General features: G+C 39.5%; 1 protein-coding gene across 2 annotated transcripts in view; it reads right to left on the reverse strand.

The window, feature by feature from the left end:
* Positions 1-12,347, reverse strand: part of nme7 (NME/NM23 family member 7) — a 145,969-nt gene that overhangs the window by 31,975 nt on the left and 101,647 nt on the right. Inside the window, exon 10 of one of the 2 annotated variants that reach the window (XM_072585195.1) lies at positions 2,584-3,163. The exons of the other annotated variant lie outside the window; for it this stretch is intronic. Within the exon in view, the coding sequence (XP_072441296.1) occupies positions 3,104-3,163 (60 nt within the window). The 3' untranslated portion in view covers positions 2,584-3,103. Of the gene's footprint in view, positions 1-2,583; positions 3,164-12,347 lie in introns of those variants that run through there. 2 annotated transcript variants of the gene reach the window in all.

Raw genomic sequence — 12,347 nt, forward strand, 5'->3', positions numbered from 1 at the left:
GAGGAAGGACATTTTGTGGTGCAATGGGTAGTGCCCATTGATCTAAGCCAAAATCTCTAAATTATAGCCCTATTCCAGGACCTGTGGCCACCATAGATGCCCTCATAGCATGGCCAAATAACTTGATTAACAACCTGTAAATTCTTCTGATACACAGGCAATATGAAGAGGAAAGATTTTTGGTCAGCCATCTGCAAAAGACAGCACCACCATGGATCAACACCTTTTCAGGGCATTGTACCTAAAGAAAGAGAACAAAGTGAAGGCAAGACCTATAAGATTGAACAGAAAGAAGGCTTGAATATTTGCTTTATTTATTGTCACGTGTATTTTGTTACAAAATACAGTGAAATGTATTCTATAGCATCACCACTGCATCTTAAAACACGGAAGGATAAACCAAAATATAGTGACAGTAAAGACTATGAAAAGGATTGGGAGACTGTCAATGAATTGGACAAAGTGTGGATGTTTGGTGAAGTGAACTTCAATGAACTGATCTCAGAGTCTGGTAACTATGAAACAAAAGGTGACATCTTTTCTTCTTTGCTATTTTCCTTTGGTGCATTTCCTGTTGCCCATCAGATACTAGCAGTATAAATGATGACAGAATTGTGAATTATACAGCAAACAACCATAAATCTATTTTATCCACACAGGGTGCAAAATTCTGTTGAGGCAGGGAGAGGTGGATTTCTTGCGTACTGGCTGGAGAGCCAGCAAAATATACTTTTGGTAAAGCCTGCTGAACCTAATGCCTTTTAGGCATTGACAAGGTCACCAGCAGCAAGGTTTATGTTTCAATTAAGATCCCAGGCTGAAATTCCACTTCTTATACTCAACAGTTCCACAGAGGATTCCATGGTTGCTGCTCAAAGGACACCCAGGATTGTGGAGGACCAACATGTAAAGCAAGTCTCTTATAGAAATTATGGAAAAGTTACAGTTATGGAAAAGGATAGACCTGATCTAAAAGTTAAATTTCTATTTAGGAGGAAGGCCAAATCTTGACAGTATTAGGCAAGAACTTTCAAATGTTGATTGTGGGTGGCTATTCACAGGTATAGGTAAGGTTGCAAAGTGAGAGGCCTTCAAAAATGAGGTGAAGTTGCCGGTGTTGGACTGGGGTGGACAAAGTCAGAACTCACACGATACCAGGTTATAGTTCAACAGGTTTATTTGAAATCACAAGCTTTCAGAATGCTGCTCCTTCATCAGGTGAAGTGAAAAGAATCACACAGGCACAGAATTTGTAGGCAGAGAGATTAAAAGATCATACAAATACTGTGAGTGGAGTGATGGTAGGCTAGAGGCATTGTTATGAATTTGAAGAGGTGCACTGTACCTTTAAAAGAGAGTGAATGCTGTTCTGCACTGAGACCTTACCAGCACCAGTGTCATATGACTAGATAACAGTCCCAGAGCATACTGGAAAATTGAAAATATATAACATTTGGCTATGAAATGGATACCTGAGTTGGTTGCTATTTTGACAACAATTTGAATTTAACCAGTTTAAATTATGCCCCAGGATACTAAAACCCAATTGAGTTTGAATTTATTGTTTTGCCAACATTGAACCAATGAGACAATCCAATTTTGGGGATATAAAAAAAGGCAGGCATTTTGAAAATCAGAGAGTAACTGCCATCGAGAGAGAGAGGGAGGGAGAGAGAGACCCAAAAGATTTAAACACTCTCTATCAAAGGTATTTTTGTCATATGAAACATCTTCACAGTAAAAAGAAAGACAATGACCCCAAAAGAAGACAGGCACCGAAAATATCAGCTGCTGTATGGTTTTGAAACTAAGTTCATATAATTTTAATGTGTTTTATTGGAACAGTATATTATTACAGGGAACCTCGATTATCCGAAGTCCTTAGGCGGGCAGGTTTTCATTCGGATAATTGATTATTCGGTAAATTGATTTGACATTAAACAAAGGAAACTGCACTGCCCATAATTGCATTAAAAAGCATGCTTACAGCATTTTTATTTCATTTGATCACTAAAACCTGAACAAACACTGCATATTGCTTAAAAATTCATGACATTTTACAACTCAGATCACTTTTTCTGTACCTGTACAATAAAAAGAATTCATTCAATGGAGGCTGGTTATTATTTCCAAATAAATTATCCCGTTGCTGTTGCTTGAGGAAGTGCTATCTCCTTTTTTTCATGAACAGTAACATGTGACGAGGATGCATCAATTTAACAGCATCAACCTCATTTTGTGCTTCGTACCATTCCATGAAAATTCGCAAACTGTCAATAGCTTCATTAACGAGGACTGGAGGTGGTGCCGGTATCAGATTTTCCTTGCTATCCACACCATTCGTACATTCCTGCTGTTCCTCTAGATTAGATTAGATTACAGTGTGGAAACCTTCGGCCCAACAAGTCCACACCGACCCGCCGACCCTACATTTACCCCTTACCTAACACTACGGGCAACTTAGCATGGCCAATTCACCTGGCCTGCACATCTTTGTGACTGCGGGAGGAAACCGGAGCACCCGGAGGAAACCCACGCAGACACACGGAGAATGTGCAAACTCCACACAGTCAGTCGCCTGAGGCGGGAATTGAACCCAGGTCTCTGGCGCTGTGAGGCAGTAATGCTAACCACTGTGCCACCGTGCTGCCCTACGTAGTCTGTGACTACGTTGACTATTTGATCATCGGTGAGTGTCTCTGTTCCAATTTCGGTGTCACAGTTCACCCAAGCATCAGTCTCGTCTCTGCAAAATCTCCTAACCCCAGCTGTCTGCAATTGTCGGTGATGTCAGTGGTTATGCTTTGTTCTGGATGGGTGTCCGTTTCACTGGCACAGCTCCCAATACACAAACTATTGTACCAACGGTCTGCAACTGTTGATGGCTTGATGCGGTCCCAAGATTCAGCAACCATGAATAGAGCATCCTTGACTGTGATTGCCTTAATGATTTCCTGTAGTCCGTTGTCAGCATTGTCTTCACCCAGGACGGCATGCAACTTGTCACGGCGGTAATATTTTTTCATAATTGCAATGATTCGCTGATCAAGTGGCTGTAACCTTGAAGTGGTGTTGGGTGTATCACAGTGTATCATTGGGCTGGTTACAGCGCTTCAAACATTATCACGGCATTAAGCAGCTCAGCGTTCTTGGGAGCAGAAGTCTGTGGATGACAAATGCTGTAGGTAAGGATGAAGCAGATGGTGTCTGGAAATTGGCAGTTGTTGATGCTGAGTACTGAGCACCAGAGTTGAAATGGTTCAGAAAAGATTTACAAGTTTTACAGGGTGAGGCTGATTAGGCTGATTAGGCTGGGGTTATTTTCCCTGGAGTGTTGGAGGGGTGACTACATAGCAGTTTATAAAATCATGAGAGGCATGGTTAGGGTGAATAACCAAGGTCTTTTCCTGAGGATGGAGCAGTCCAAAACTAGAGGGCTTAAGTTTAAGATGAGGGGGGAAAGATTTAAAAGGGACCTAAGGTGCAATTTTTTCACACAGGGTGGTGCATGTATGGAATGAGCTGCCAGAGGATGTAGTGGATCTGGATGGGTTTAAGAGAGATATAGGCTAAATACTGGCAAATGGAACGAGATTAATTTAGGACATCTAGTTGGCATTGACAATTTGGACCCAGAGGGTCTGTTTCCATTCTGTACATCTCTAACTCTATGATTGAAAAGGATTTTTTGGAGGAGGATGGTGATGTTTTAGAAGAGGCAGACACTGGCTTTCATTTTTCATTCAGCACTGTGATGCTCTCTGGAGTGGGTAAAACATTTTAGTATTGCAATTAACCTGCAACTATACCTATGTCAACGTTACACATGTTAAACAGTAGAAGAAGCATTCTACTCACACAACAAGCACCACGTCCCAAAGCAATTCCCACAAGATCCCCTTCTCAACTCCCTGGATTCCTAAGCATTCCCATATCCAATAGATCAGTTGAAAGCTGTGACATCTTGCTCCTGCTATTTAAGAATAGTGACAATTGATTAAACGAAAAGAAAAGGATGATGCCACCCTGAATAATGGCCATCATGCAAGTGCAGAAGACAGGGCTGACTCTGAGTAATGAACCAATTCTTCACACATTCAGGATTATGAATCAAATGGCTATCACCTAGTTTGTTAATCTGAAACAGATACCATGTATGCATACACTCTTTCTGACAGGTAAGAACAGGGCGCTGTGCATTAATATATGTAGCTTCTAGTACATGCAAATATGTAAACTCAACCAACAGTACTAAATTGGTTGCCAGCATAATTCATTGCATACTCAGGATTATTCAGAAAATGTTGTGCCATTACAGAATCACATCAAATATTGGCCATTATACTGTAAGTTTGCAAGCATAAATTAGTCAGTACCTTGCTTGCTGCAAACTGCCAATGGGATATGCTGCCTTATATGATCCACCATTTTTGGACATATGGCCTAGACATTTGGCATCAAACCAGCACTGAATGTTCTGATGAGTGCATGATGAAAAACTTTGACAAAATGTGTGTTTTTCAGCAAAACTTCCTTAATCATTCAATCTCTTGTCATAAAGACCAACATGCCATTTAACTTTTAAACTGTTTATATCTGCAAGTTAACTTCCTTTGTGCCTCACACACCACCCAAAGTCTGCTTATAAATGTTGATGTTCAACTTAAATGTCTTTAAATAAAAAAATTTCTTACCAGCCCACCTACTGGTTCTTCCTACCATCTCTGTAGTTACTTTTTAAAGAAATGTTGGATGAAGGTCCACAAGTCCTGGGATTTTGCCAGTTTTTGGTCCCTTTAGTATCACTATTTACCACAAACTTAACCAGACCAACCATATAAATACTCTGACTACAGAAGTGAGGCAGAGGTTAAATGTTCTGCTATTTGTAATGGACTATCTGATTCTTTCAAATCCTTCCATCATTTTGCCATAAATCAATGAAATGTAATACTCCCCACTTGCCTGGATTCTTGCTTGATCAGACAAAGCTTGATCAGAACCAAGTCAGCCACCTTAAATCCAGGTGGACAGTAACAGCATTGTGCAAAACTGCAACAACCTCCTTCAATATTGTTTTCCAAACCTGCAACCTCTACTGCCTAGATAAACAAAGGTAGCTGGCAGGTGAGAACACCATAACTTGCAAGTTTCCCCCCCCCCCAAGTCATACAAGATCCTGACTTGGAAATATATTACCATTCCTTCACTATCATTGGGTCAAAACCTAATAATTCCTTCATTAGCAATATTATGGGAGTATATTCATGGTTGGCAGCACTTCAAAAAATGACAACATCATCTTGTCAAAGAAAGTAGGGATGGAAAAATATAGTGAAAAAGGTGATTGGTATGCTTTCTTTTATTGGTCAGAGCATTGAGTATAGGAGGTGGGAGGTCATGTTGTGGCTGTACAGGACATTGGTTAGGCCACGTTTGGAACATTGTGTGAAATTCTGGTGTAAGGAAGAATCGGAAGGATGTTGTGAAACTTGAAAGGGTTCAGAAAAGATTTACAGGATATTGCCAGGGTTGGAGGATTTGAGCTATAGGGAGAGGCTGAATAGGCTGGAGCTGTTCTCCCTGGAGCATCGGAGGCTGAGGGGTGACCATATAGAGCTTTATAAAATCATGAGGGGCATGGATAAGATGAATAGACAACGTCTTTTCCCTGGGGTAGGGAAGTCTAGAACTAGAGGACATAAGTTTAGGGTGAAAGGGGAAATATATAAAAGAGATCTAAAGTGCAACTTTTTCACAAAGAGAGTGGTGCGTTTGTGGAATGAGCTGCCAGAGGAAGTGGTGGAGGCTGGTGCAATTACAGCATTTAAAAGGCATCTGAATGGGTATATGAATAGGAAGGGTTTAGGGGGAGATGGGCCAAGTGCTAGCAAATGGGACTAGCTTTGGTTGGGATATCTGATCAGCATGGACGGGTTGGGCCAAAGTGTCTGTTTCCTTGCTGTACACCTCTATGACTCTATGACTCTAAATGCTGGCATTGCTAGTAATGACCTCATTCCATGAACATGGTTGATTTAGAAGAAGGTTGATTTGGCTTGCATCCTTTTGGTGGACCTTTCTTTGCCTATCAATAAACTAGTACAGGGGAATGATGTTTAGACAAAAATGCCAGTGGCCCAACAGTTGTCACAAAGAATAAATGAAAAATAAAATCATTAACAAATAATTCTTAATTTGCATTCTTTAAAGTCACTCAAGACTTGGGGCCACGTTGCAGGATTACACCCATTTCCCTATAGATTTGACATTGATGACCTCATAATTAGCCACGTAGATAGAGGAAAAACAGCAAACTTTCATTAAGGTCCCTACTTATATATGCATCCCCATTAAGGCCTCATTTATCTATGCAAATAATCAAATCAGGAGTAGCCACCAACGAAAAACTTAATCACGCATGTCAAGTTCTCTACAAAATCATGTTGGGTTTTGCTCAGTTAACCTTCATTTGTGGAGTGAAACCATTATGAAAATGTAGGTTATGCCATCTGGAAATAGATGTTAAAACTTTAAGAGCAATTGTTAAGCGCCTCAATGATGTTTAGCGGGTTTGAAATCTTCAAGAAAGAGGAATAGATTTTAGCATCTGATGATTACGAAAATACATTATTGTGTTTTAAATGTCCACAAGGGTTCTCCCAATTGTCTATTTTAACTGCAGCAGAGAATTCCTGGAAATTCTGCAGAAACTATGTAACACAGTTTACTTTATTTCCCTTGGATTCTGTAGATGCTGAAAGTTCAAGTGAACAATTTGAGAATCCCAGTGAAAATACAAATCCTGTCAATCTAAGATAATAGAACGTCCATTTAGAACAAGGGCTAATTGTTCCAGTTGGAACAATGTGCCAATACAGTTGTTAAATTCAGAGGTCATTCAAATAAATATACAATAGGTGCAAATTTGTCATAGTTTTAGATTTCCTTCCCGTTGCCTTTTTGTACTTGCAAACTTTCTGACCTGCATTAGTTACTGGCAATGTTTTTGTGAAGTATAAACTTAATGCAGGATTGAATGAATTAAAAAGAAATATTAAAATACATGGTGAAATAGGTGCACATTCATTAAGCAACATGACAGTTTTTTAAACAGTAAGATTTGGGCTTCAGCTGATGGCATCAGCCACACCAATCTGACGGATGGTTCTGTATCAAAACTGCCTGGAAATAACCACAAATTTTGCATAAAGTCAGCACTTGAGCTTTCATGACCAATGGTTGAAAGCTCAGGAATGTATATTCAGATGAGCTTAGTTATGACTGTGAAAATTGTTTCAGTTTTCACTGTCAGAATCTTCTGAGGAGTTGGTTAGCATAAGGCTTAATCATTACTGAAATTGACAGTACAACAATGCCAGTGTACCAGCATTTGCTCGTTAATGCAAACTTACTTCTGGTCTAAAATATGAAAAGGTACCAGTGTAAACTGGAAACCAGGTTAATCAATTGGCTTTCATTTCATTACAGCCAAGAGAAGCCCACCTATCCATAGTAGATGGCCTCATACTGTTAATCTTTTTTGAAGGTGAAACATACACCTTAGAATAAAGGAAGATTAAATGATCAATTAGAATAATAGCTTTCTTTTTTAAAAAAAATAGGACAAGAATTATTTAATGTTACAAGAAAGCATTTGAGTTAATATTTGACTTTTACAACCAACATTCATTGAATGCCTACAGGCATGTATAGACTCCAAGTGCTGGCTTGTGCCTTTTAATGAGACAATTGTCAAAACATTTAAGTTGTTTTGGCAGGCAACGAGGCAGAGGTCTGGGCAAGGTTTAAAAACGTAGAAACATAGAAAATAGGTGGATTGATCATTCGGCCCTTTGAGCCTGCACTACCATTCCATACGATCAGGCCTGATCGTGCAATTTCAGTATCCTAATTCTGCTTTCTCTCCATATTCTTTGACCCCTTTAGATGCAAGAGCCACATCCAACTCTCTCTTGAGTATATCTTATGAACTAGCTCCCAACAGCTTCCTATGGGAGGGAGTTCCACAGGTTCATAATTCTCTGAATGAAGAGATTCTTCATCATCTTAGTCCTGAATGGCTTACCTGTTATTCTTAGATTGTAACTCCTAGTTCTGGACTTCCCCAGCATCAGGAATATTTTTCCTGCATGTGGCCTGTCCAGTTCCATCAGGGGTTTATACATTTCCCACTCCTCCCCATTCTTCTAATTTCCAGCAAGTACAAGCCAGTTGGTGAAACTTTGCTGCACTCTCTCAACAGCAGGAATGGCTTTCCTCAGACTAGGAGACCAAAAACTGCACACAAAACTCAAGGTGTGGCCTCACCAAGGCCCAGCATAAATGCAGCAGCATTTCCTTACCACAAAATTCAAATTCTCTGGCAATGAAGGCCAGCATGCCATTAGGTTTCCTCATCACCTGCTGCACCTGCATGCCAACTTTCAGTGACTGTTCCACCATGACACCTTGGTCTCGTTGCACCTCACCCTTTTGCTAAATTGCCACTATACAGATAAGAATCTGCCTTCCTGTTTTTGCAACCATAACGGATAACCTCACATTTACCCACATTGTATTGCATTTGTCAAGTCCTGCCCACTCAGCCAGCCTGACCATTTAATCCTGCAGCTTCTTAACATCCTCCTCAAAGCTGCCACTCATCTTAGTGACATCTGCAAATTTGGAGATATTGCAGTCAGCTGGGGTCCCAACACTGAACCCTGCGGCACCACACTCATCACTGCCTGCCACTGTGAAAAGGACCTGTTTATTCCAACTTTCTGCTTCCTGTCTACCAAACAGTTCTCCAGTCATGTCAAAAGATTACTCCAATACTATATCCCTTGCTAATCTCTTGTATGGAACCTTTTGGAAGTCCAGATACACAACACCTACTGATTCACCCTGAACCACTCCACTGGTCCCATCCTCAAAACATTCCAGAAGATTTGTCAATCATGATTTCCTTTTAGTGAATCCATGCTGACTAGGCCTGATTCTGTCACTGCTTTCCAAATGCTCAGTTATTACATCCTTAATAACTGACTCCTGCATTTTCCCAGGTGAAAGTAAGGACTGCAGATGCTGGAGATTAGAGTCAAGATCAGAGTGGTGCTGGAAAAGCACAGCAGGTCAGGCAACATCCGAGGAGCAGGAAAATCAACATTTCAGGCAGGAACCCTTCATCAAGAATTGCGATTTTCCTGCTCCTCGGATGCTGACCTGCTGTGCTTTTCCAGCACCACTCTAATCTTGACTCCCGCATTTTCCCCACAACCGATGTCAGGCTAATTGGCCTAAACTCCCCATTTTCTCTCTCCCTCCTTTTTCACCAAGTGGGGTCAGATTAGCTACCCTCCAGTCCATTGGAACCCCTCCAGAATCTAGAGAATCCTGAAAAATGATCACCAAAATGCAGCCACTATTTCTAGTGCCACTTCCTTAAGTACTCTGGAACACGAAGCATCAGGTCCCGGGAACGTTTATTAGGTTTTAATCCCACCAATTTCCCCAATAATAAGGAGTTCCTTTATTTCCTCCTTCATGTTTGATCCTCTGTCCCCTAGCATTTCCACAAAGTTGTTTGTGTCCTCCTTAATGAAGACAGATCCAAAGTGTTTGTTCAACTGACCTGCCACTTCTTTGCTGTCCATTATGAATTCACCTGAATGTAACTGCAAGGCGCCTATATTAATCTTCACCAGTCTTTTTCTCTTCACATAGCTTAAGCCACAGTTCTCAATATTAACACAGTGTGTTTAGTGCAAAAAAGCATCAATTTTTTGTCATTCTTATTCATTTCAAGTATTTCCGTGTACACAGGTCAAATGCAATTGAATACTTAAAACACAAAATATTATGCGGCAAACATGCTAGATAATAACATCATACTATGTGTGAATAATGGGTAATAAATATCAAAAACAAAGTTTTTCAAGGAATAGTGCTGGTTTAATTTAAATAATTGCTTGTTCATTATCTATTACACACATTTTCATTAAAATACTACGAAACTATATTGTAAGCAAGTACTCATCATATTTGGATATTTGGATTACTGCTCATCCAAATATATTACTATAAAAAGTACTGGTGGTTTAGAAAACAACGATAAAAGGAATATGAATTGTGACCCATTCACCTGATTTTCCTATTCATATTTGCTTGATGGCCATTATTTCCTTTGGAAATGGAGCAAATAAGTAAAGCTTTATGCTAACCCTCATGGCAAAATTGCTATGTGACTCAAATAACAAATGAAATGAGACAAAGTGTTGGATTTTCCTCAACAATGAAGTTGTCCATTTCTCAACTCAAGAAACTCATTACATCTGTGGTCAGCAGGTTGCAACAGGAGTCACAGCTACATGTGATTTCCTAACCAGAGGAAAATGCGTCAAATATCACAAACATATAGGCAATTGGGTCACAAGAAAGAATGAATATATAGCAACCACTATTTTTTTCTGACTGCCTTCCTTGATTTCTATTTCTTCAAGTTTGCTGTTCAACAATTAATCCTTTTAAAGTAAATTCCTATTTGAAAGCAGCACAAGTAATATATTGATAGTAGTGATAGCATACCACATACCTAAGATATAGTTTCCAGACTGAGGAGGGTCTTCTTGAAACTGAAAAGTCAAAAATATTAAAGTGCGCTGTGCTTCACTTAGTTTAAAAAAAAGGTCAAATGACCTTTTATGCAGAGAAGGCAAGCAAAGCCTTTCAGAGCGATAAGAGGTTATATGACTTTAATATCTGGACAAACTAGTTTGAAAGAGCATCTGTCCTGAAGTTTGCCTAAACGCCACTGGACTGAACGTGTTAATTTTCAAGTATAACTATGTGTGTTAGTGTAAGAAAAGACCTCAAGAAGCTTGCAGGAGAAAGCCAGACTCTGTCTCTCCTATTGAGTGTGTTGCTGGGAAAGCACAGCAGGTCAGGCAGCATACAAGGAGCAGGCTAATCAACATTTTGGGCATAAGCCCTTCATCAGGAAACCTGATGAAAATCCTAATGAAGGGCTTATGCTCAAAGCATTGATTCGCCTGCTCCTCAGATGCTGCCTGACCTGCTTTCCCAACAACACACTCTTGACTCTGATCTCCAGCATCTGCAGTCCTCAATTTCTCTCTGTCTCTCCTAACCAAAATGAGAAGAAAATACTAAAGCAGAACCAGCTACCAGGATATCTCTTTCTTTATTGAAATATTGTTGAAACTCAATTAGGTCAAATATCAGGATTACTTCCTGACTCTCATCTAAAGTCAGATTTGATAACCTCATTAATTCTATGGCTGTCAATATTTTAATCTCAGAGGTTGAAGTGCAAGATGTCTAATTTCTGCAGGGCTGAATTGTCTTGTCTGTCATGTAAGCATGAGTGTTTGGGTTTAAGGGATGTAGTTTAATTCCACATTGTGGATTAGTTGCTAGACAGATTTATCAGATACTGTAAGAGTATGTTTGTTTCCAATAAACAAGTTATTTTTAAATTTATTATAGAATTCTAGAGAATATTTCTTTTATCCTGGATAATAATATAAAAAAAAATCTCCAAAATTTTGATCAAATAAAATATTTACATTTTTGGTGCAGCTTGTGGAGTAGTACAACTTGATTTCCAGTGTACCCATCCTATTTGAGTTTTAATACCATTCTAAAATGTGCTGCCTAATTATGCATGCATGACATGGATTGAAAGTGAGACACAAAGATACTGTTTCAGAAATTCTGCCATTTACCCTAGAATTGCATCAGTCAGAAATTAAGCCATAGGAAATAGTATGTTACCTGCATAATTTGGAAATCAGGAAGTGGTTGACAAACTTTGAATATCCACAAATACTGAAATACAATTTTTGGTAAAAATAATATATCTTTAAGCACTGTATACTTAACAAAGGATTCTGTTATATGCCTATCAAGGATTTCAAACAGGGAAAGTTTTTTGCTTCTCACACTGTATTATGGAGCCATTACATCAGGGTTTATAGGGGTATTCACATGCAAGGCTTTATATTTCAGGCAGAATAGGAGAAGGAAGAAATAACAATGGAATTAAAACTGTGGCACCATTGAAGATGGTATAGTATGGCTACAGACTACACATAATCCCGTGAAGGGAAAAGAAGGACATCCTCCAATCTTTTCAGTGGAGATCATAGGCTTAGGTGCTAGCGATGAACTTTTACAAAGCCCCAATTCCCACTGTTACATCTCACTTTCATCTCTGAGAACATGTGTCACTCCATATTTAGCTGGTGCAACGTACCTTTTTTCTGCACTGTGTCAAGGTGGCACAGCTCCAATCACCACATTATGGGCAAATTTAATTCCAT

Source organism: Chiloscyllium punctatum, chromosome 15 (assembly GCF_047496795.1).
Source record: "Chiloscyllium punctatum isolate Juve2018m chromosome 15, sChiPun1.3, whole genome shotgun sequence".
Classification (NCBI taxonomy): Eukaryota; Metazoa; Chordata; class Chondrichthyes; order Orectolobiformes; family Hemiscylliidae; genus Chiloscyllium; species Chiloscyllium punctatum.